Genomic DNA, 24,589 nt, shown 5'->3' with positions numbered 1-24,589 from the left:
CTACTCGTATCACAGTTCTAAACGACATGGGGGGCCCTGATCTCTAAGTTCAATTAGTTTTAAATATATATCCTTAATGGACACGGGAGTGGATCAGTATTAATGGGATTGATTAAACAAATAATATATATGGTTGAAATGTCTGGAGAAGTTGAGTTCAAAATTTATCGCATGTATTAAGAAAATGTATAAACGTGCTTTGGAAGCAAATAAAGGGGTAGCTTTAGTTTGAAATAAAATAAATGGTATGGATGAATTAATATATATGAAAAGAAGAAGAAAAATGGGATGGAAAGTAAGAAGAGGAAGGGCGGTGAGGGAGAGAAAAGGACAGGGAGGAAAGCAGATGAACAGTGTGTTGTGCGGGGGAGAGAGTGGGCGTGAATAATGGGATTGGATTGGCCCTCACCCTCTGGGTGGGGATATATCCATTTTGGCCGGAGCTAGCTACTACGTACCCTCACTACTCCTCACTCTATTTTTTACTTTTTTTTTTCTTTCATCAACTTTCACCATTTCAGCGCTTCAATCATATATATAAAAGTTGTAACATGATAAAGAATGGGATGTAAATGGTAAAAAAGTTAGAATTAAATGAAGCAACGGGGGGGGGGGGGGGGGGAAGGGAATTGTTAATTAGGAGGTAAAAGTAAGTAATTAGATAAGGTGAAATTGAGACGTAGATACTTGGAAGTGAGGAAGAGAGAGGAGAAAGCCACTTTTGAATTGAAATCCATGGAGGCCCCCACGTCCAAGGACCCAACGTTATGGCTATAAATATGGCTGCCAATATTTTTTGTTTTCTAAAAAAAAGGCACCTAAACAAACCCCGGGCTACTCCTCCGGGGGGGATTTCTTGAAGCTGCATGATCGGAGAGAGGCGGCATAAAAAGGTGCGTGCCGATCAGGATGGAGAAGCAGGGCACGTGCATTACTCACTCGTGGAAGTCCTAACACAACACCACCGGTGGCTGTGTCTGAGTGAGTGGGTTGTTCATGTGCCCCTCTTCTCCATCCTGACCACTGCGACCTTCCCTATTTCATATCCTCTCCAATTCACCCATCTTTTTTTTTTTTTTGTTTCAGGTAATTTTACTTTTTCTCTTTTCCTCATATATTGTACTTGAATAATCAAATATACGACTCGTAAAGTTAGAATGATATATTGTAAGATGTTGTTTCTGATACATAGCATGGTACCAATTATTATTATTGAAAATGATTAATTTTAAAGAAAAAGGAAAGAAGACAAAGTTGAAATTTCTTGAATTCAGAGAAGCCGTATTGAGATTCATCAATTAAATTCAGAGTCAAAGTGATGAGTCCAATACTTGACTAATCTTCAATTTATCCACGTCTTGTCGTAATCCTATTTCGAAATGAATCATACATACTAACAAAACTCCCATTTTTTCTTTTTCTTATCTCTCTCTCAGAAAAAAAAGATTCATTTTCTCTTATTTTCTTACTATCGAAATTAAATATTTATGTTTGTTGTTATATACTTTTCTGAATAAATATTCCTTTCATAGCTGTTGCTTCCGCAGGAATGGTTGAGAAATAATTATCGAGGTGGGAGGGTAGTTGGATGAAGCTAGTTTTTCTTTTTCTTGATAATAGCACTATAGAATAATTGAATTATATTTATTTTGACATTAGAGGAAACCAATTGGCTAATAGAGCGTATGAAAAGTAAATGCAAGTAGTTAACTTAAACTTGTAGTTGATTTCTTGTTTACTATGATAACCCAAAATCTCTTGAAAAGTGCATTGAACTATGTTTGTGTTATATTCAGAAAAAAAGAAAAAAGAAGACAAAAATGTTATTGAGACTAATAATGAAAATTAGTAGATAAAAGTAGATTAAGAAATATGAGAGAATAGAAAGAAAAATGAGTGAAATATTTTGGCATCGTTATAAAGGGGTATAGGAATGAATGAAGAAGGTAGTAGTGGTAGCTAGAGCTACTGGGCATATAGAAAAGGTTCCTGGAAAATGTATAATATCCCAATGAGGGGGAGACAAAGTGGGAGTAATAGATAATTGGGATAACAAATTTTTTTGGCTTGCTTACTTTGAGGTTTGTTTTCCCACGATTGCTTATGTTATGACAGATCCACAAACTTCTAGATTCGCCCCACGACAAAGAAAATTAACTCTTTCAGGAGGAATTCTTTCCTTTTGAAATATCTATTTTATGATATTCAAGTTTATTAAAAATTAAACAATCAATCTCTCATCACTCTTTGATTTTGTTGAAAGTAATTTATCACAGATGGGGAATTTATAGTGTGAAGGAACAGAAGAAGATACAAAAAATCAACTGTATCCAATTTCAATTTCGATGCAACAGTTGAAAATTATAAACACGCATGGGAGAAAAGAGAAGGTACAAGTTCTTGACGTCATACTATGTTCCTACCAAGATAAATTTAATTCCAATTGACTTCAAAGAAATAGAGGAAAGCTTCAATTACTTTCAGCATCTCTTCTTTGAACTTATTCCACATGGGGTGCCACTCGTGTTAACATGTGACCTCCTTTCACTGTACCTTAGCTTGTCTCACAGTTGACTCCTTCCAGGAAGAAACTAAGCAGAGGAAAAAGACACTTTTATTAATGAATTCAATGAAACTTTGGAGAGTTGTACAATTCACGAATTCAATAAAAGTAGAAAATAATTTCATATTATGGTTATTGCAATACAAACTTTTCTACACTAAATTGCCTTCCTATACTACACATTAGTAGACCTTACATTAATATCTGGGAATCCTACCATTTTTTCTTAAAAGCATGTTCACATGAATACAATATTTAGTTAATTACAAACAATCACTTGCACTAAATATATATACACATATCTATGTATGTATATGATATGTGTGTGTGAGAGAGAAGATGTGAATCAGTTGCCATAAGTGAAATAAATCCACTAAATTCCAGTTAAATCTTCCATCAATCAATCACAATAGAAGTGGAATTAATCCACTTGATATCCACACAGGGACTTGCACTGAAACACTTGTCCCAACAATAAAGCCAAAGTGCACTGTACCAAAGTAAAAAGGATGAAAGCAAGCACAAGAGGGGTCAGTTGCAGTTGATAAGGTAAGAACATATATAAGAGTAACTCTTATATTTGCGATCAATTAACAACCTAATATTAACATTAAGTTGTATCGACATCAGATGCTAACTGTTACAAAGCACAATAAGTCGAATGAATTTTGATCAAATTCAAAAGTGTGCAGATAGCAAGGCAACTGTATGGGTATTATCATTACCAAATCCTTCTGAAGATCTCTCTCTTCGAAGATAATGTAGTTTTGATAGCGTTTTAGTTCTCTTTTGCTGAAGTTATTTTTTCATGTAATGACTTGTATTCAGCCACTAGAAATAAAGACGTCCCACCATCCTTGTGTAGCCAACTGTGTAGGGCCTTGGAATATTAAATAGAGAAATCATCAATACCTTATGTTTATGCAAAGTTCGTTCAAATACATTTTTTAATTTCACAACAGGTTCCAACTTCCACTAGTGGGACTGGGAAGATCCTAAAAAATTGATGGTGAGTGAGATTCAACTTGGAGCTGCCTTCAAGAGAGATAGAAAGAGAAAAGCTTCTTCTCATCATATTGGTGTCAACTAAAAAGATTTTTCAGTTCTTTTTTCTTTTCTCACCAAACAACTAAAAGCTAAGTTGAATCGGCATAAGATACGGTTTCAGTGCTTTACATGTGGAACAATTTTTTGTAAGTTTTTTTGATACAGTTGTGTTTAAAAAAAGGATTCTGTATTGTTCAAAAGTTACTATACAACTACTCTTGCTGTCCATGATTTGTCTCTCGCCATTTCTGTGAATAAAAAAAATTATTAAAAAATTAAGGACTATTCTAAAACTAACTTCACAAAAAAAAAAAAAAACTTTTGAAATACATTTTCAAGGTATTTTTAAAGAAGTTTTTACGAGAGGCAGAGAACAGGTTTGCGACACTATTTCTTCTGAAGAGTACCCCCATCTGCTTCCACAAAAAAAATGAAAAAATAACATGCATAGGTAGGAGATCCAATTTACTCGACTACGACTATAAAGTTCCAAGTCCAATTTCCTTTCACGCAGGTAGACCAAAGAAACTTTTGCTGATCTGATTTAAGATCTAGAAAACACTTCCAAAAGTTATAATTCACTAGCAACATGCCATTTGTTCAAGAACAATCAACACTTTCTAGTAGAAGAATACAAGGAAAAAGAAGTCCCGTGGCCATATCAAATACAAAAAACTAGAGGTTAACTTTGTAGGCATGCAGGATCAGATAGCTTTGATTATAGTTTATCTAAACTAAAATGGTAAAGCATATCCTCATCATCCCCCACCGTTCTTTCATACTAAATGTATGATATATCCAATTGAAAATAACCACTAATTAGAAGATGCCAAAATGACATCTATCCCATCAGTACCAGTCGACTATGACATAATAGGAGGTTAAAATTAGCTTGGCTCGAGATAAATACCACTTATTAATACTTTAAACCAGACTAATCAATTAGGATCAAATAACAAGTTCATTTTCTTGCCAAGCTAGCGAAAATTTCAACCATATAAGGTGCCCTTGAAGTGACGCATTTTTAAGATGCGCCACTTCATTGGTTAGGCCGTTTTGAGCTTACTTGTCCCATTTCCTTCCTTTGGTGCTTTCTTTCCGATCTTTCTAAACTATTCAATTTAAACCATTGTTTAAGAAATAGTGCTTTGTTTGTTCTTCTTTTTAAATTAGTAGCCTGTATTCCACAGCTAAATCTTCACATTAGTACTTGATTTAATCTCTTGGTTGGTTATTTATGTTTCGTCTCCATTATTGTATTCCGAGCATCAGCCTCATTTCTTTATTTAAATGAAAAGGCTTGTTTCTGTTTCAATTGAAAAAAAAAGAACTGACTGAATCATCTTTGATATTTAAGGGGAACCTTAAAAAGTGCATTGCGTTCTATGAAAATGAAGATTTATAATTTAACACGATAAAAAGTAAGCACTGATTTAAGTTTAAGTTTCCACTTACAGTTACACTATTAGACGTTGATTTGCAGAAAACTCTGCCCAGCTCATGAAGTAGAAGGGTGGGTTCTCTCCTTTTACCGAAACACCAGCATACATATAGCTCACACAAGGTCGTCATTGCAATACCTGCCCAACAGAGAAGCATTTTTTCACTCTAATCAATCTAAATAAACACGAAGAACGATTTGTTGGTTTTAAAGAACAACAGTATCATTCTTTGTAATTTATTATTCTTATTATTATATTTTCAAATGACCAACTTTTCATTGAAAAAACAATGAAACGATACAAGTTGACCTAAAGAGTAAGTCATAAAAAGATTTTTAGCAGAAGCCCAAAGAAAAATATAGAATCTAACGAGGATCGAACATCACTAGAAGAAAGATGTCTTCTAATACTTCCCTCACCCCAAAGAACCCACAAAATAACACACATTCCAACTTGTTAGTAAAAGAGACATTTCCCACAAAAGAATCTCTTATAAATTATGCAGGGAAAAATAGCATTTAACCGTAGTATTTCTCCTCACCTTATTGAGAGTAGGGTAAAACGAAGGCTGGTCCATTACAGAATAAAATAGAGACCAGTTTGAGCATGGTCGAGAGGACTTCTATAGTTAACAATTTCAAAATCCGTGGAGGTTGAGTGTCTTCAAATGCCTACTAAATCTTTTAAAGTAGTTTCAAGGCTCTTAACAGAAGTTAGTTCACTTTCAGAACTCAGGAGCAGGATTTCCCAAGCCTTAGGACCTGGGGAAAAGTTCTTTCCTACCATTAACGCGAGCAACTCAACTGCTTTGCCTACCATGTGTCTTTTGCACAACCAAGAAAGTATCTCACTAAAAGTTGAAATCTGAGGAGGGAAACGACTTCCTAGCATTTCCTCCAATAGGACACAGGCTTCAATTACCTCACCGTTATGAAATAAACCATCGATCATAATCCTAAAAGTCCGCAAGTTTTCTGCCAGACCCTTTAGTTGCATCTTACTTCGAAGCTTCCTTGCCTCATCAAGTTCACCGGTTTTACACAAACTTTTCAATATAACATTGTAAGTAATCACATTGGGTTGGCACCCCAATGCCTCCATATGCGGAATCATTTGAAGCCCCGCTACCGAATCACCTTGTTTGCATAACCCATGTATGTACACGTTGTATGTATAAATATCAGGAACTAAACCAAAGAGAAGCAGTTCATCAAACAGTTCATCTGCCATTTTATAATCCCCATCCGCAATCACCCCATTCAAGACCATAGTATAACAAACAATGTCAGGCTTGAAACCATCGGCCTTCATTTTATTCAATAGGTCAACAGCATCTGAACCCATCCCTCTCGTAACGAAAAACTTAATTACATTAGAATAATCCACAACAGCGGGACAGAATCCTTTTTGCCTCATTTCTTCCAGAAAGCCAAGAACCACATCACCAGAGGATTTCTTTTGCTGGCACAGCGATGCCAATATCAAAGAGCAGATTTGTGGATTGAGACCATAGCCCTCTGTTATCATATAATTGAAAAGCTCCATTGCGTGCCCAACTTTATTAACTTTACATAAGGCAGTAATTAGTATCTGAAAAGTGGAGTGTTCCAGTCTAATACCCATAGAGTGGCTATTCAAAATGATGTCAGGAATTATTGGAAGGCCTTGGGCATTCCGAGAGAGCTGGGAAAGTAAAGAATTGAGTGAAAGCGTAGAAGGAACGCACCTAAACATGGGAATCCGACGAAAAAGGGTGACGGCGTCTTGAATTCTGTTCATTCGTCCGTAAAGTTTGATGAGGTCGACAAATATGTACTCTGGGGTTTGGAAATTCTCGAGGAATTGGAGGCGATGAAGGACAGGGGGAATGTGGTGGAATTGGGAGGTTCGAGCTAGGGTTTTGAGAACGAAGTAGTAGGCGTTGGGGGTTGGGTGGCAGGAGTAGGCTGTGAAGGAGGTAACAAGAGCGGAAAGAAGAAGGTGGGGTTGGTCGGGATTCGCAGCTTGTTTTAGGATTCGCAAAGCTTCGTCCTGATCGAAGGTTTGATGCCATTTGGTTTTGTGAGATGAAAGTGGCCACTTCCTGTGTTTTCTGAGGAAGTTGTTGCTCTTCTTCACAACGCTAAAGCTTCCCACCATTTTACCCAACGAACAAACACAGAACACCGCACAAGCTGACCAACCTTTTGTTATCTATATCTGTAATTTGGCATCAAATAGCGTTGGGTTTTGTGTTAATGGGCGCATAAGCAAGCCTCAATTCAAGTTTGCTTATACATAAAGCCCACAAAAACTGAATTCCCGACTTCAGCAAGTTGATACACACAGATAACATGGTCAATCCCAAGTTGATATTAATCTTATTCTCTTCTCACCTCACCTTCCTACAATCTCCAGACCTATAAATGTTTCTCACATGTCAATAATATTATAAATACTTTGTTTAAAATAATAAAGGTAAAAAAAATTGGCAAAAAAGAGGTCAATGATGCTTTTGTAAATTGACATGTTATATACTAATTCTGACAAAAATATAAGGCATACAACTAAAAGACGAAAGAGGTAAAGAAAACACCGAAGTTTGGAGCATCCAAAAGGTGAATTGACGGAAGAATGGTTGTAAAAAGTGGTATGATTATCCATAATCAAGTTTCCCATTGTTGGATCTCAGTTTCTTTTTTGTTGTTGAAAAAGAAAGAAAGAAAGAAAGCAAAATTAAATTAGAATCCAAGGGAGACAGAGGAATTGAAGAAGTGACGCAGAAAAGAACCAAGCAACGGAAGACGACTGTGTCATGGCGTTTCTCATATATCTTTCTTTCATCTTGATTGCCATTATTAACATTTAAATTATGAATGGTTTAAAAGGCTATATGGTGGGGGGGGGGGGGAGGACGACTCCTACAAATATCTTCAACAACACGACTTGATATGTTTGTTTTATACTTTTTATTGGGTTATAGAAAAAGTGACAATGGCAGGTCAATTAGTACATATTTGACTTTTCTTTTATACATTTTTTATAAACAGAGAGAGAGAGAGAGAGAGAGAGAGAGAGAGAGAGAGAGAGAGAGAGAATTGGTGGTATTGGCACACGGATTACATATATATATATACCATACTGCAGAGGTACCCAATTACACGTCTTCGATACAACCCAAGGGAAAATCCCAACATCCCCTCATTTCCTCATCTTAACTAAATTTTCTTCCCATCTCCAATCAAATTCATCCATTAATGGCCGATCCCACGACGATTCAGCTACCCGCACAGACCACATACGCTGCGTTGGCCAGTCCCTTGACGGTGTTAGGCTCTCAGTATATCGCTCCTTATCCCGTGGATCTGAGAATCACGAAGAAGGTGATGACCATGAAGGAAGGTTCGTTCGCGGTTACTGACGTTAACGGCACCTTGATGTTCAAGGTGAAAGGGTCGGTGTTCAGCCTCCACGATCGCCGCGTTCTTCTTGACGCCGCTGACAACCCCGTAATCACCTTTCAACAAAAGGTAAATCAATTCATTATAGATCTGTATTTATAATATATGTATGTGATCAGTTAATTAATTGAATTATGTTTTGTGTATACACACACACAACAACAACAACAACAACACAGCTGTTTTCAGCGCATAGAAAATGGTATGCGTATAGAGGGGAGAGCAGAGATTCAAAAGATCTGTTATTCACGGTGAAGAAATCGTCGATTTTACAATTTAAGACACACTTAGATGTGATATTAGCCACAAACGGATCGGACAGCGGGTGCGATTTTAAGATAAAAGGAAGCTGGATGGAGAGAGCCTGCACTATCTTTCTTGGGGATGGGTCTTCTGTGGTCGCCCACATGCACAAGGAACACAGTTTACAGAGCATTGTGTTGGATAAGGATACGTTTGGAGTGACGGTTCAGCCGAATGTGGATTTTGCGTTCATCGTTGCACTTGTGGTCATTCTCTTCGAGATCAACGAGGACAGGAGCGGCAACGACTAGATAGATCAAAACAACAACCCCACCCCTTTTATATATTATTATTCTAATTTCCCATCTGCTTCTTCTACATTTCTGCACACTTGGATACGGGCATGGCCTTAATTACTTGTTTCATCTGCTTTTGGTGCTTCATTAGTTCTTTTATTAAAAGCTATATGTATTTTCCTCTTCTGATTTTGTGTTTCATTCTCCAAAAACAGTATATAGTTTTGTAACAATAAACAATCTTATATAATGAATACCTTCCACACAGATATGTGGTTTTGTCATTATTGTTGAAGCTATTTGAATCTAGCCAGATGGATATCTCTAAACTAAAGATATTAAACAGAAAGTCGTGCATGTCCATTTTGCAAGTTGCACCCATTAATGTTCTTTGGGTAGTTTCGATTGACTGTGTCAATTCCACCAATATGACCATTCCCTTGTCATTAGCTTCAAGCGCGTTGTTGAATACATGTTGCATACTTGTGACATGATTATCGGTTTTTGGGTCGCGTTGACCACGTTCTACTAAAACGGTTTTTAGTGACCTAACTGGTAAGAATGTGCACTAGTAACGAAGCAAAAGTATAATGTATACAAACTTTTGCATCATCATAATATTAACACTATCATGAATTTAACTCTAAACATGGTTACACTTAACCTCGTCTTCGAGCTTATTTTTCTTGTACATTTTCATTTCAATTATTAATTTAGTTTGATAGATCATGGATACTCAACCAATGCCTTGTTGCATGTCATCAAGAGAAAGAGACAAAATTTAAATGAAACGTGAACTTCTATATTAAATAACAAAAAAAGTCGAGAGATTAACAACTTCAAGCAATCTTTTCAACCAAACTTTAAATTTTATATTTTTTAATGTCGTGAAGTTCATCTTCTTTTTATAGAGAATTCTTTAACACGATTAGTATATTAGTGATCACCAGATCTCTATCCAACAAATTTTTAAGTAAAAAAAAAACTGTAGGTAGGACAAAGATTTGTTACAAAATATATTCGTGTAAATCATGTATTAGATATTAATCAATTTAATAAATGAGTTAGAGTGAGTGGATTATACACCTCTAGATTAAAAGGGTGTGATGTTCCAATTCCACCATAGGGCCTTCGTCCACTTTCATAACCCACTTTTTTATTGGATGGTGACATAATTAATTATTGTTAATCTCCGTTCTCATTATTTTATTACCATTAATTAACGTGGCCACATAAAATTAAATGGGTTTTTTTTCTTTAGTACATATAAAATTAATGAGTTAAGAAACACTAGGAATCGAACCAAACATATACCAACTAAAATAAGTCAACCACCATGCCATGAATTGATCGTTTTATAAACAAAAACAATTCTCGACCTCCTAATACTTTATTAACATTACTTTATACACACAAATATATACATGATAAGCGATATACACCAAAAAAACGAATTAATAAAAATTTTACACATTTATTTTTACCTAATTTTTAAAATAGTTTTTCTCACTCCGTGTAGTATAATTATTTTGAAATATATAAATATATATATATCAATTACTATCGAATTAAGTTAGTTGTTTTTGAAGTTATTGTTTCTGGATCTCAACATCAATATTCATCGTGATAAACTATGGAACGTACCATCTACACATGACTTTAAACTATAGAAAATAATTAATGGTGAGAGGAATTTTTATATTAATTAAGTTATTAAGAAAAACAAATGCAAGGAATGAATTTGAGAATAGATAACATTTTTACAATTTATAATTAAATGTATTTAGTATTTTAAATTCTTGGAAGAATTTTGGATGGAGAAAAAAGGAAAGAGGAAATGGGAAAGAAGAAAGAGGCGGAATAAGAAGCGTCCTCAGCTATGGGTCCCACTCTTAATTATAAATACATCAAAGTCTTTCTTCCTTTCTTTCTTTCTAATCTTATTTATGACGTCATTATTCATTTATCAACCCCAATCATTCCCCTCCACGTTTGAGAGTAAATGGAATACCCTTTTTCTTTCACCAAAAGTTAATGCAAAATTATTCATCATTATCCCTTCCCCATTCTTTTGACTTTCATTTCATTTTTTTCTCTTTATATTATTATTAATGCCCACTTTCAATATTTCTTTCTTTAACACTTTATATATATATATATATATATATATATATATATATATATATATATATCTTTTAATTCCAATCATTTATGTTTTCTTTTCATACTCAAATAAATCTATTATTCAAACATATTCTCCAACCTCAATACACTCTAATTAAGAATTTTGATGATCCTTCCATTCACTTTGATGGAAAATAGGATGAGTCAACTTGGTTGTAGCACGAGAATTCAATGCTTATAAGGTTATTAGATATTGGTATTCGGAAAATTAATCATAGCACGAGAATTCAATGCTTATAAGGTTATTAGATATTGGTATTCGGAAAATTAATCACACCAAACAATCTGACTTTATATCTAAAAAAAGACGTACAAATATATTGCATTATTACAAAAATTGAACATGGCTTCAATCATTATGCTTGTCTTGTTGGATTAGTAAAAAAAAGTTTTGAGATGAAAATGAAACAAAGTATCCAAATGTATTACGAGGAAAGAAACAAAAAAAAAGAGTATGGACATACAAAGTATAGTAGTTTAACTAGCATAACATTAATTATTTATGAAAATGAAAACTTTTATTAATTATGATTTAGGAATAAAAAATCTAAATTATTCCAAATTTAATTGGGTCGTTTTAATCCAAACTTGAATGGTTCATTCTAAACTTTAAATTAAATTTAGGGGTTTCTTCCTATATTGTCACTTTTCCATCTTCTTTCTCTCTCTTTCATTCGAATTTTTTTTTGAAAAAAATAAAAGCTTATAAATTCAAGAAAATAAGTTCAGAAAAGATGAAAAGATGAAGAAACTATGTTGATGAATAACAACTTTAGAATAAAGGATTTAATAAACCTAAAATGACATATTTTAGATTCAGATTCGATCGAGTCAAGTCTATTTGATGAAGATAAGTGGAATTGAGTTGGGTGGAGTCATCCCTACAAAAATAAGGCAACATAAAGTAAAATAAAGAGAGAAAAAAAAAAGGCATTTGTTTTGTATTGATTTTCGGGTTGTTTTATTATTATTATTAATTTTTCGGGGGAAGAAAAGAAAGCGGAGAGTGAGAGGAAGGGAGAGAGAGAGAGAGAGTTTGACGAATGTATGTGGTATGAGAAGAAAACAAGAAAATCCCTAAAAAGTTACTCTGAACTTTCCAATTTCTTTCGTCGTAGGGACGATGGCGGTGGATTAGCCTGCAAAATTATGCTTCTGAGTCTTCCATAATTCCCCTTCTCATCTTAATTTTTGGTTTTCTGCGGATAAACGTAACAGGTCTTCTGTTTCATCACACACACGGAGAACGGAGGTAACGATGTCTTTATCCTCTTCTTCTTCAGCGACTGTGGCAGTCGAGAAAGCCACCAGCGACCTTCTAATAAGTCCTGATTGGACTATGAACATCGACATATGCGATTCCATCAATTCTAATCATTGGTACATCAACCAATTCATCTTCCCTTTGACTTTTTTGTTTATTGAATTTACGCTCGATCAATTTTTTTTTTATGCCTGAAACTTCTTTTGATTACTTCCTTTTTCATTTCATCTATACCATGTTGGACGAGGGGACATATATCCTGTTTTTCCGTTTTTTCATGACATATAATAATAATAATAATAACAATAATAATCAATTTTTATCCTCTTTCCTGTTTTTATTTTTTTTTGGTCAGGTATTTTTGTTGGAAATATTCTTTTACATGTGAATATTGGTTTTCAGGATTCCTGTTGTTATTAGTATTATCATTTATTTTTGTTTTTAAGATGCCTCTAATCGCAACAGCGTTCGCTTGATTTCTCTGGGGCTGGTATTAGTAGGCGTTATATTTGAGGTGGATGTAATTTTTTTTCCCTTCCCCTTTCTGAAAGTGACGTTCAGAGCAACTTCTTGGCGAAGGAAGTTTTGTTTGACATCAAGTTAACGTTAGGCTGATGGTTTATGAATTCGATTCTTAATTGGTTAATGTTCTTAATTATTTTATTGGTTGGTGGGTAAGAGGGGAAGATGGCGTACTAGGCTTTATCTAGAAGCGTCTGAAACCATATTTCTCTTTTACCGTTATTTCCATGTTTTTAGCTTCCTCATTCTTTTGCTGAAATCTAGAACTCGTTGTTTAGCCAACTTTGTGTGTGGTCAGGCAGGCGAAAGATGTCATGAAAGCTGTGAAAAGAAGGTTGCAACATAGAAATCCTAAAGTTCAGCTGCTGTCTCTTACGGTAAAATTTCCCTTTCCAATTCCTTCTCAACCCCACTGGAGGTCCAACCCAAAAAACTAAAATAAATTGTGAAAAATCTTACTCTATCGACATGCAATTGATCATCAAATAGATCCCATGTAGCAAGTTTTAGATTCAAGGTGTCTGAACAAATGCTTTGCTGATCTTGTGAAATGTAGCTTATCGAGACAATGGTGAAGAATTGTGGTGATTATGTCCATTTTCAGATAGCCGAGAGAAATATTCTAGGAGAGATGATCAAAATTGTGAAGAAGAAGGTAAACGCTTAAGTTCTTTTATTTGGTTTGTGCATTTTTTTAAGTAATTCTGCATTCAGTTTTATTTCTTGCTAGGAACTTTTTATCGTTAATGGTGTTGATTTTATGGAATCAATCTATATTTCATTCATTACTTAATAGAGATACAAGCCTATATATAACCATAGAGAAATACACTTAAGCAAATAATATCAAATAATATCTCCAGAATAATATCTCCTAAGAATAATATCTCCTAAGAATAATATCTCCTAAGAATAATCTAATTATATTAATACCCTCCCTCAAACTCAAGGTTGAAATCACAAACTTGAGTTTGCTAAGAACTAAGAAAAGAAACAATATATCTAGAATAGAATAAAAAACCCGAAGAACAAACACACAAAGAACTTCTAGGCTAAAACAAACCCACGAAGAGCGAAACGAAGAACTTCTGGGATAGAAACATAGATCCTCGTATAGAGATCTATAACAGAACCTAGGAAGAACGAAACAAGAACTCCGGGGCAAAATGAAAGAGCAAAACTGAAGCAAAGTAGAATCAAATCAGGATGAAATCGTGGTCTAAATTGGGCAGGAGCGTTTCGTCATCAGAATGGAACTGAACGAACTAAACTAAAGCAAGTCAGAATCAAACCGAACAGGAAATCTGGATGAACAGAACGAAAACTGAAGAGAGCTGAGAGGTTGAGTAGATAGAGAACTTTGCGGCGTTCTTCGCAAAAAGAGAAGATGCGTTTCATGACGGCGAGCTTCACAAATGGAGAGCGGACAAAGCCGAACCTGTGCGTCGTCGGCTGTGAGTGGAGCGGAGCGGTGGATCATGGATCTGAACAAAGATTCACCCTCTTCAGGATCGGGAGTCTTCAATCTAAAGAGATTGTCTGGTACGAGTAAAGGGCAGCGGCGGCAGGTCGGTCTGATCTTGAACAGTATGATTCGAAGGCGAAAGATGAAATAAAACACGGATTTGGAAGTCGAAGACACGAACAGAGATGCACGAACAAATCGGTGCTTGCAATGTGCGCACAAGTAGATCTAAGTGAGGACGAATGGAGAGCGGATATGGGTCGAGAGTGCGACGAACTGGGTCGAGAGTGCGACGAACTGTGTGGATGGAAGGAGCAGTGATGGCGGAAGGAGCAGTGATGGCAGAAGGAGTAGTGGCGGCGGCGGCAGCAGAATCAGAGACGAGGATTTTGATCTAGGAGGCAGAGCGAATTACTTGGAGACATGATGTGTATTGATTACTGATGGGTATGGCTCTGCCTCCGTCGACGAATCAACGGAGGCAGACGTGCAGGGATGTGACGGCTAGAATACAAGGAGACTTAAAACCCTATAGCTCTGATACCATGTTGATTTTATGGAATCAATCTATATTTCATTCATTACTTAATAGAGATACAAGCCTATATATAACCATAGAGAAATACACTTAAGCAAATAATATCAAATAATATCTCCAGAATAATATCTCCTAAGAATAATATCTCCTAAGAATAATATCTCCTAAGAATAATCTAATTATATTAATAAATGGGTCTCTTATACCAGCCTTCATTATTCTTTTTAAGTGAATGTGTTGTCCTTGGTTTTAGTCACCCTGATTTCTTCCTCCCACCCAGCTAGATCTCACATGAATTTTGACTCTGTTTTGCGTGGAGTACTCTTATGAATACTTTGCATGAATGTTTGAAGGCATTTGTATGATTCAGATGAGTTGGAAAAACCTGTTACTCTTTTCAATCCATAACAACTACAGGAAAGCTTGTCTAGCATTCCTCTCAAGGACTCTTCCTCCTCTGAAAACCACCAACTTGATAGAGTTTCCATGAGCAAGAGTCAAGACTGTAATGTCCCTTGGATAGCAGCAAGCTGTGCAACATTTAACCGTCATGGGTTGGTGTAGTAGTAAAAAAGGAGACATATTCTCAATAACTAACTAAGAGGTCATGGGCTCAATCCATGATGGCCACCTACCTAGGAATTAATTTTCTACGAGTTACCTTTGACACCCAAATGTTGTAGGGTTAGGCGGGTTCTCATGTGAGATTAGTCGAGGTGTGCATAAGCTGACCGGACTCAACATTTTTCCAAAGAAATTGTTGTAGTTGACATGCTGTTAATGTTAATTGATTAATTGATCAAGCTTGAAGAAAGGAGGGTCTAGCTTAGTATAATATACTCAAACTTCTTTGTTTTGTTTGTTTACAAATTATCCAAAGCTCATGCAAATGTTATTCAACTCTAACAAGTCATCAAGTATTTTCTGAGCTGTATGCCTGTAAGTAGGGTACTTCGGTATTGATCTGTCTAACCTTTGGGTTATTTGAATACTGGGTGTATGTGCTTTATCCAGATTTAACCTCAGTGTGCTTCCATGATGCAGGCAGACATGAATGTGAGGGACAAAGTTTTAGTGCTATTAGATTCTTGGCAGGAGGCATTTGGTGGACCTGGAGGGAAGCATCCTCAATATTACTGGGCGTATGATGAATTAAGGGTATGTGTTATAGTTGAGAACTGTCTATTTAATCTTTATGTGATTATCTGACCGTCAGCAATTTGGAAATCTTGTTAACAACAGACATTGTTTGGCTATTTTCATTGACATCCACAATTTATTGAAAAAATTCATGTTCATATTTTACATAATTAAAAACTTCCATTCATAATTTCATATATTTCGAACATTTTTAGAGTTTATTAATTGGATTTTTGTGTATACAGCGTTCTGGAATTGAATTTCCCAGGCGGTCATTAAATGCTGCTCCAATTTTTACACCACCTGTTTCAAATCCAACCTTAAGAATTACACAAGCTGGTTATGGAATGCCTAGCAATTCGTCAAGGAGGCTTGATGAGACAATGGCAACAGAAATTGAAGGCCTAAGTTTGTCAAGCTTGGATTCCATGCGTAATGTTATGGAGCTCTTGAATGACATGCTGCAAGCGATGACTCCTGGAGACTCCCTTGTATGTGCAACGATGTTTTCAGATGTATCACGCTTTTCTCAAGAAAAAAAGTTCTCACCCATCTCATCTCTACTTGTAGGCTGTTAAAGATGAAGTGATTGTAGATCTTGTCAGCCGTTGTCGTGCCAATCAAAAGAAGTTGATGCAGATGTTGACTACAACGGGGTTAGCTCCTTGAAATTGCTGTTGGCTTATGTTTGTAACCATCTATTTTCTTGTGTGTGCTTTCATTGTCTCTCTCTCTCTCGCAAACCCAGTAGGTCAAGACTTCTGTGGCAGATTGAAGCAGGAAATCTGTGATTCAAAACTTCAGAACCATGTGCTTTAGATTTGTTGTGAATGAATTTGAAATTGCTACATTTTGGGTTGTTCCAATTGTTCTGTAGCAATTGGTTGTGTTCTACAAGAGGTCCTGGAATTCTGTTTTTGAGTTTGTGTATGATGAATTTTTTTTCTGTGTTCTGTAGGGATGAAGAAATTCTTGGTCGAGGTCTGGAGCTAAATGATGGCTTGCAAACTTTACTTGCTAACCATGATGCAATTGCTTCTGGTTCTGTGTTGCCGACTCAATCGACAAATCAGAGCCCTCAGATGCCTGAGTCATCTGCTGCCACACAGAAAGCCAGCGAAGTAGGAGGTTCAAGCTTAAGAGATTCTAGTCCTTTATCAAATGCGAATAATACATCTTCGACTGCTTCCGTAGCAAAGAGCCAGATAGTGGAGGAAGACGAAGAGGAGGATGAGTTTGCACAACTAGCTCGAAGGTTAGTCAAGAATGTTGAGCAGGTTTTCATATTCTTCTATAATTTATGACGATAACAGACTTCAGCTATCTGTTCTTGGATGATCTTGAGATGTTGTTGTTAATTATTCAGATAAGATAACGCAGGCAAATAGATAATATTGGATGGTTTGCATTCTGATCTTTTTTTCCTTTTTGGCTGACTGTAAATGTTAAAACCATTCAAATTGCAGGCACTCTAAATCACAGCCTATACCTATTCAAAGCTCTTCTACTGAATCTGTTGATAACTTGGCATTGGTGAGCACAGGCAATACAGTTACTTCATCCACGCCACCATCATCTAATACTTGCACAGCATTAGCTCTGCCAGATCCTCCTGCACCAGTCAAGACTTCAAAAGAGCAAGATATGATTGACCTCTTGAGTATTACTTTATCAACATCATCAACCTCGCCTCATACTCCTCTCACTCCTCCTGCATCAAGCCAAAATACACATCAGGTCCCTGTGTCAGCGTCAAATACACAGGGATATCATCCTCACCATTCTGCAAGCCAAGGTCAGGTACCATATAACAGTTACGTTGTACCGTGGGCTCAACCTGGACCCCAAGTTCAGTTGCAATCACAAACCAAAACACAATCACCATCACCATCACCATCGCAGCAACAATTTCAAAGTCAGCCTCAGCCACATCCCCAACAACAATATCGGCCTCAGCCTCAGCCTCAGCCTCAGCGGCCACAACAACAATTTCAACCTCGGCCACAACAACAACAATATCAGCCACAGCAACAATTTCAATCTCAGCCCCAGTCACACCCGCAGCAGCAATATCATCCACAGTATGCTCAATATTCTTCAGGCTATTACCCTCCCCCACCTTGGGCAGGTTCTTCTCTTAATGCCAACCACCAAAGTAACGTCTCTGTTTCGAATATGGGTTATCTTCGTGGGAAGGAACCTGCACTGTCTACCTCATCATTGCCTGCTAGACCTTTGCAGCATCTTAATTCATTTCCTTCAAGAGGAAATAATGAGTTAGGTACGCATGGAGGAGGAGACTCATGGGCAGCAGGTGCCCCTAGGAACTCAACGCCTTCAACAACACAAAAGCCATTCATTCCATCATACAGACTGTTTGAGGATCTAAATGTTTTTGGCAGTACAGATCCAAGATTGAAGGTGACTAGCAGTAACGCAACCTCTAGCTTAGCCGGAAGTTCTGGTCAAAGTATGGTGGGTGGGAGAAAGTGAAAGTGAAAGTGAAAATAGCCTCCTCATTTATGTAGCTGAAGAAATTTCCCGTGTCAATATAAAAGTATCTTTTTCATCTTTGTGACGTATTTAAAACAGATTGGCAGAACATAGATTTCATGTGATCATTGATTATGGAATTGAAGAAAAAATGTGAGTTGTAAATTTTTGTTCTATTCGTAAATGGTCTCTACTTTGTCGTGCTTTTCGGGCAGTGCATGGAAGATGTAAAAACCCAACAGGACAACAATCTTTTGCTGATCCTGACATTCGACCATGGAGGTAATCTCTCTCTCTCTCTCTAGGTTTTCACTTTCTTCTACTTTGCTCTGTATCATATATATACTCAGTTTCAAGATCAAAAAATTAATGTCCAATTGATTAGCTTTCATGGTTGTATAATAATTACATTTTTACTACTTTTTCTTAATTTTTTCAACAATTATTGCATCCCTTCTATTACTATTGTCAAACAGTATGTAACTTTATCGCCAACTGTTTTTTATATTCATCAATGTTGAGGGACTAGCTTGCAATATGTTAAACAGTAGGGATCTTAGATTAAACCTTTTCAAATTGAAAGAGAAAAGGAAATCCGAAAACAATCAAGAGACTAAAATATAGACTTGAAACTTAATAGTTAACAATATAGTATATGTCAAGTAATGAACATATTAGATTTGTTAGAATTTTGAATGAGGCAGATGTGTGAAGATATGGATGATGTTGAAGAAATATGGGATTTTGTGAATACTTGATGATGACGTACAACTTCGTAATGTCCTCACGAGGCCATACTCTGAACAGTATTAAGTCAAAGCCATAAGTGATAAAAACAACAGAATAACTCCAATATGCTCTTTATTTTACCCCGTCCACATGATTCCTACATTTTCCAAAACTCTTTCATACTCATCTGAGGAATTTGCACCCTTCTTTCATCTCTTCTCTATGATTCCTTCTGTTTTTCATCTCACAACAATTTCTCATTCCTTTTAATTCAATCGTTTTCTGTTAGTTTTTACTTTGTAATTCCCAATTTTTATACTCATTTATTTATTTATTATTATTATGGGTGCGTTCACACAATCAATGCAACATTTCTCTAAGAATTATATGATAAGTAGAGAGATTTAAATCTGACAGTTAATTGCTAGAGTTCTCTTCTTAATTGATTTACATCGAAGTACAATTGGTTTTGTTTTTGTTTAAATTCAGATCTTGGACATGGTGTAGTCCATTGCGTCCACAAGAAAATCTGCACCCAAAAAGAGAGAAAAGGAGAGAGTAAGTACACCAATTTTGTGGGTAAAAAAGAGAAGAGGTAGCAGCTAGAATTTGAATGATTGAATGAATTAACCTGCATCTTGTTTTGTGAAGCAAAGCGGAGGAGTGATTCTAAACACATTCCCATGGCACCCTCCTTTCCCAATTAGCACTCCCAAATCTCCATTCCATTCCAAATATGTAATTTAATCAGCTATTATACGTTATGACAACAAAAGAAAAGAAAAAACATTATTACCCTGAACTCAACTAACTAAACCAACTTTTACCTTTCATTTGGTCCATTATATACAGAGTCTCAGCCTTTGCGGGGGTCTTGAACTGACGATCCGTGACGAGCTCAACCCCAAGCATCAGTCCTCTTCCTCGCACATCTCCAATCACTGCCCTTTTGAATTTTGAAATCTTAAATAAAAAAAGCAGAATTAATTGAATTATTGAAGATGAAGATGAGTTCTATACGTTGGTATTTATGTTGAAGTGCTGCGAGCCTGTTTTTGAGGTATGTGCCGACCGTGAATGCGTTTTCTTGAAGCTTCTCTTTATCAATCACTTTCAAAACTGCTCTCCCTGCTGCACAGCAAACTGGGTTCCCTCCGAATGTATTGAAATAACTCCGTCTCATCAAAACTTGGGCAATTTCTGTTGTCGTTACCACTGCCCCCACTGGGATTCCATTCCCAATTCCCTACAAGTTTTCATTTTTAATTATATTGTTTAATGTTAAAGAATAAATAAGAGAAGAGAATTAATACCAACTTTGGCCATGGTTACAATGTCCGGAACCACGCCTTGGGCTTGGAAACCCCAGAAGTGGGTTCCTGTACGGCCGAACCCAGCTTGGACTTCATCCGCAATACACAAACCCCCTGCATTTCTAACCATTTTGTATGCCTCCCCCAAGTAACCAGACGCCATTTCAACGATTCCTCCCACTCCCTGTTGCAATTATCATTCTTTTTTAATCTAAAGGATGCGACGAAACACAATAATGATCAAAGCTTTATTAAGTTAATTACTTGTATAGCTTCGGATATAAAGGCAGCAACATTCCCTGAAGTTCCATAATCAATGATTTCTTGAACGTCTCTTGCATATTTCTCTCCATCTGATCCGAACATGCCTCTGTATGGGTCTGGATTCATAGCATGATGAACTCCGCTCTATACAATTCAATTCATTTTTTAAAAAGAAGTTAGTTGTAAATAATTGATTTGGGAAGGAATTAATTAAGCGGGGAGGGCCTGTGGGGAGACCTGAATGACGTTGAATTTCCAAACGCTCTGAGCCGTAGCGGACATGGTTGCAGCGGCATTACCATGATATGAGTTTCTTAAAGAAATTACATCATGGTTGCCTGTGTATAGCCTCGCCATCATCAGCGCAAGCTCGTTTGCTTCCGTTCCGGAGTTCGTAAAAAAGACCACCTACATAACACATCATAAATTATTATCGTTATTACTATTATGTGTATTCAATTTGATTACTTAATTATAACTAACTTTGAGGTCGTTGGGCAATTTGGAAGCTAAAGCCTCTGCAAAATCAGTGATGGCATTATTGAGATAAAGAACAGTAGAATGTTGAAGGCTTTTTGTTTGATTCACAATGGCTTCAACCACTTCGGGATGGCAGTGACCGCAGCTCACAGTCGCGATCCCCCCAAAAGCGTCTAAATATCTCCGCCCATTCTCGTCGAATAAGTACTGCCTCCTTCCGTGTACAATGTTTAGCTGCCATTCATCCAAATTAATCAATAATATAACCTTAATTAACAAAATGAATCCATATATCCATTCCCGAACTCACAGGTTTCTTATAAAAAAGGAACATAGAAGGGCTAAGAAATTCCTTCCGTTTCCTTAAAATCTCCTCGCCGGAGGGCCCCTCGTACGGCGGAGGATTGTAATCAAAAGCTGGCAATTTAGGAAGGGCAACTGCTTCATCGTGAGTGGGGGTGAGGCGAGGAGAGGAAAGGCACCGGTTTTTATTAGAGGAGAAGGGGTGGCGCAGTAGGCGGTTGAGGGGGGGAATTGATCTGAGCATTGTTTTGTGGGAAAGAAAAGTTGATGGTTATGAAATAGAGGGGGAGAAGGGAAGGTTTTATAAAGAAAGGGTAGAGGAAGGAAGGCTGTGATTGGTTTTGTGAATATCCAAAATTACCCTCCGTTTTGGTGGCCATGCAATGATATGCAAAACTCAAATGTCCAGATTTGCATTTCCCATATTCAGCTTTCTGAATCTGGACAATCCCATTTTCTTCTTTCTGCTTACTTTTCTTTCCTCTTTATCAATGGCTAATGCCTATTTCTGACCTAATGAAACTTTGTGTTGCCACCACTAATTTCGATCAATTAATATATACCATCTTCTACTGCTTCTTACTTTATATTGATACAACTTAAAATTAATTATTATTAGTTACTAAATCCATAAAATATCACCTCTTTATTTCTTTCTTTCAAACAAACATCCAATCTATCTTAATAAAACCCAAGTTGTCGATCTATCAAAAGTATCAGTTTTCTATCTCACTAACACAATGCTTCTAGTGTACTTCCAACCTGTGTGCAAACTAAATGCTTGTCTTCATCATTTCCTGCATGCAAACATAAACTTGACTACCTAAGTTGTTGAAATACGTTCCACAAACTTGTGTTTATTTCGTTTTTCAATCCTACATATACTTTTGAGCTTAAAACAAAATGTGGTTGTATCTGTATACAATTGAGATATAATAAATGTAGCAGGGGTATTAAGTTGTTACAGGCAATCATATCCGATCCCCATAGATAAATAGTGTTAATTGTGAAGGCAAATGAATTTTTATATTGTTTTTGTTTTGGAAGGTGGGATCGAACCAAAGGAAATGGTAGACAAAGTTAATAATTTAATTGCCAGTAGTGCAGTGTTTTATTTTATGATAATAACAATAACAATAACAATAATAAATGGCTAATAATATAATAGAGATAAGAAGTAATTAATTAATTGGTAGCTTAGGTTTGTTCGATAAATTATAAAACGTAAAAATATAAAAGAAAACAAAAACAATGAGTTAAGTCCACGTCGAAAAAAATAAATTTGGATATAAAAATAAATGGTGTATTTGAAGAAAAGCAAGATGAGGTTCATATATATCCCAATAAAATACATCTTCTTAAGTCCCAACCTAATCTAATAATCTAAACATCATCATCGCCCCTTCCCTTCCCTTCCCTTCCCCTTCTAATTTCGGTTAGGTCTCGTCTACTAATTACCACAAATAATAATTGCTATTTGCTATTCTCTTTCTTTTTATATTTCATCTATATATAATCCTCATCAACATCTCCACCTACACCCATTTAATTGCACCTCAACTACAGCTTGCTGGATTTCTAAAAACACACACACACTTCATTCCTATCCCTATATGCCTAAAGTATAATATAAGTATATACATTACATTCCTCACCATTCATAAGCATATTTTTCTCTCTTAAAACTACTTCCAATTCAATCAATTGGATATATATCCGCAACAACTTTACTACAAGTTGATGGAATATATATTATTCTTAATTCAATCACATCACATCACATCGAGTCATGTAATTTAATTCCGGTTGTATATGTGTTATCTAGCATGAAAATCATCATCATTATTGATCCAACAATAATTTTGTCAATTTCTTAATGAGCTTTTCAAATATTTTATTGAGAGAGGGAATGAATTTGGCTGAAATAAGGGGAAGATGAAAGGGTAGAGAATAGTATTTTTGGACGGCAAAGGCATATAATATATGTGTGTGTATGTGTGTGTATCATTTACCGTTTTCGAGTTTCTCTCTTTTCAAGTTTAAACAATCATTTTCCTTTTTAATTTTTGTATTCAACCAATGGCACCCCCCCTACTTTTTCACAATAAACGACACCGTATCACAATCATACAAATATATTACTCCCTCTACCTCCTCTATGCTTTTCCGCCTGTGACACTTCACTTCTCCTTTAAATTTCTCTTTCATTATCATAGATCTTAAATACTAATAATTCCCTTATATCTTCATTTCTCACAACCACTGTATATTAAGACCTTCACACTTTACATACATATTATTCATAAGGTAACTGATGTAATTTATATGTTAGTTGGAGGCAATCAACCAAAATTAGGATAAAATTTAGAATGGAAATTAGAGAATCATGGAAAATATCAACTTGTTTTTCGCATTTAAGCTCAATTTGAGTTTTCTTAGTATTTACTTTTGCTTATAAGGCTAAAATAATGACAATGGAGGGCGAAGCAGGGTGGTGAGGAGACCATTTTGGGCCCAAAGATATGGAATAATGAAGGGTGGAAGTCCATTGGGTATGGAAGTTGGAGGAGTGAGTTGAGGTGAAGGCCCATAAGCAACAGCCGAAATGGAGAGTATGAGGGGAGTGGAAGATGAGATGAGACTGAGACGTCAGAGAAACGTAAGAAGGAAGTCATGGACGTTGGACTCATGAAGGGAAGGGAAGGGAGGGTACACGTGGACCCGAAACGTGGCAGACAGATAGAGCGTGAAATTATGGAAGCAAAAGAAAAGGAAAAGATGTATAAACAAATTCCCAATCTATTCATTCATTCAGCCTATAACTCAATAAGTCTTTTGCTTTGGTCCTACCTCCATCTTTTTT

The 24,589-nt window shown here is 36.1% G+C and overlaps 4 protein-coding genes and 1 long non-coding RNA gene across 10 annotated transcripts; 3 read left to right on the top strand and 2 right to left on the bottom strand.

Moving 5' to 3' along the window:
• Positions 1-2,221: 2,221 nt before the first annotated feature.
• Positions 2,222-7,885, bottom strand: LOC101215188 (pentatricopeptide repeat-containing protein At2g38420, mitochondrial). Of its 5 annotated transcripts, none has more exons than XM_011653538.2 (4): positions 5,594-7,885; positions 5,066-5,190; positions 3,289-3,858; positions 2,312-2,591 (listed from the first exon to the last, which is right to left on the bottom strand). In XM_011653538.2, exon 1 carries the CDS (start codon positions 7,189-7,191, stop codon positions 5,716-5,718), a length of 1,476 nt encoding a protein of 491 aa, XP_011651840.1. In that variant the 5' UTR covers positions 7,192-7,885; the 3' UTR covers positions 2,312-2,591; positions 3,289-3,858; positions 5,066-5,190; positions 5,594-5,715. The 5 variants fall into 5 exon arrangements, with proteins under 5 accessions (XP_031737796.1, XP_004137893.1, XP_011651840.1 ...); XM_031881937.1 differs by having other exon boundaries at positions 3,289-3,443; XM_031881938.1 differs by having other exon boundaries at positions 3,289-3,432.
• LOC105434946 lies at positions 3,007-3,841 on the top strand. The gene is made up of 2 exons (XR_004214927.1): positions 3,007-3,112; positions 3,526-3,841. It is a non-coding gene; the product is annotated as an uncharacterized LOC105434946 (long non-coding RNA).
• Positions 7,886-8,167: 282 nt separating the features above from the next.
• On the top strand, positions 8,168-9,318 carry LOC101204198 (protein LURP-one-related 10). The gene is made up of 2 exons (XM_004137637.3): positions 8,168-8,561; positions 8,672-9,318. The coding sequence occupies exons 1-2, from the start codon at positions 8,289-8,291 to the stop codon at positions 9,044-9,046; spliced, it is 648 nt and encodes a 215-aa protein (XP_004137685.1). The 5' UTR covers positions 8,168-8,288; the 3' UTR covers positions 9,047-9,318.
• A 2,865-nt stretch (positions 9,319-12,183) lies between these two features.
• Positions 12,184-19,056, top strand: LOC101203953 (TOM1-like protein 6). Of its 2 annotated transcripts, none has more exons than XM_004137636.3 (8): positions 12,184-12,595; positions 13,300-13,378; positions 13,558-13,656; positions 16,049-16,162; positions 16,390-16,635; positions 16,715-16,800; positions 17,103-17,399; positions 17,611-19,056. In XM_004137636.3, exons 1-8 carry the CDS (start codon positions 12,474-12,476, stop codon positions 18,635-18,637), a joined length of 2,070 nt encoding a protein of 689 aa, XP_004137684.1. In that variant the 5' UTR covers positions 12,184-12,473; the 3' UTR covers positions 18,638-19,056. The 2 variants fall into 2 exon arrangements, with proteins under 2 accessions (XP_004137684.1, XP_031739491.1); XM_031883631.1 differs by having other exon boundaries at positions 12,457-12,595; positions 13,304-13,378.
• A 620-nt stretch (positions 19,057-19,676) lies between these two features.
• Positions 19,677-22,327, bottom strand: LOC101203709 (alanine--glyoxylate aminotransferase 2 homolog 3, mitochondrial). The gene is made up of 9 exons (XM_004137635.3): positions 21,734-22,327; positions 21,427-21,657; positions 21,181-21,351; positions 20,944-21,087; positions 20,684-20,863; positions 20,387-20,612; positions 20,194-20,307; positions 19,998-20,084; positions 19,677-19,895 (listed from the first exon to the last, which is right to left on the bottom strand). Exons 1-9 carry the CDS (start codon positions 21,968-21,970, stop codon positions 19,852-19,854), a joined length of 1,434 nt encoding a protein of 477 aa, XP_004137683.1. The 5' UTR covers positions 21,971-22,327; the 3' UTR covers positions 19,677-19,851.
• Positions 22,328-24,589: the final 2,262 nt, after the last annotated feature.

The sequence above is a fragment of the Cucumis sativus genome, chromosome 3, assembly GCF_000004075.3.
Source record: "Cucumis sativus cultivar 9930 chromosome 3, Cucumber_9930_V3, whole genome shotgun sequence".
NCBI lineage: Eukaryota > Viridiplantae > Streptophyta > Magnoliopsida > Cucurbitales > Cucurbitaceae > Cucumis > Cucumis sativus.
The sequence above is the reverse complement of the archived record's forward strand: the minus strand, read 5'-3'. Positions and strand labels throughout refer to the sequence as shown.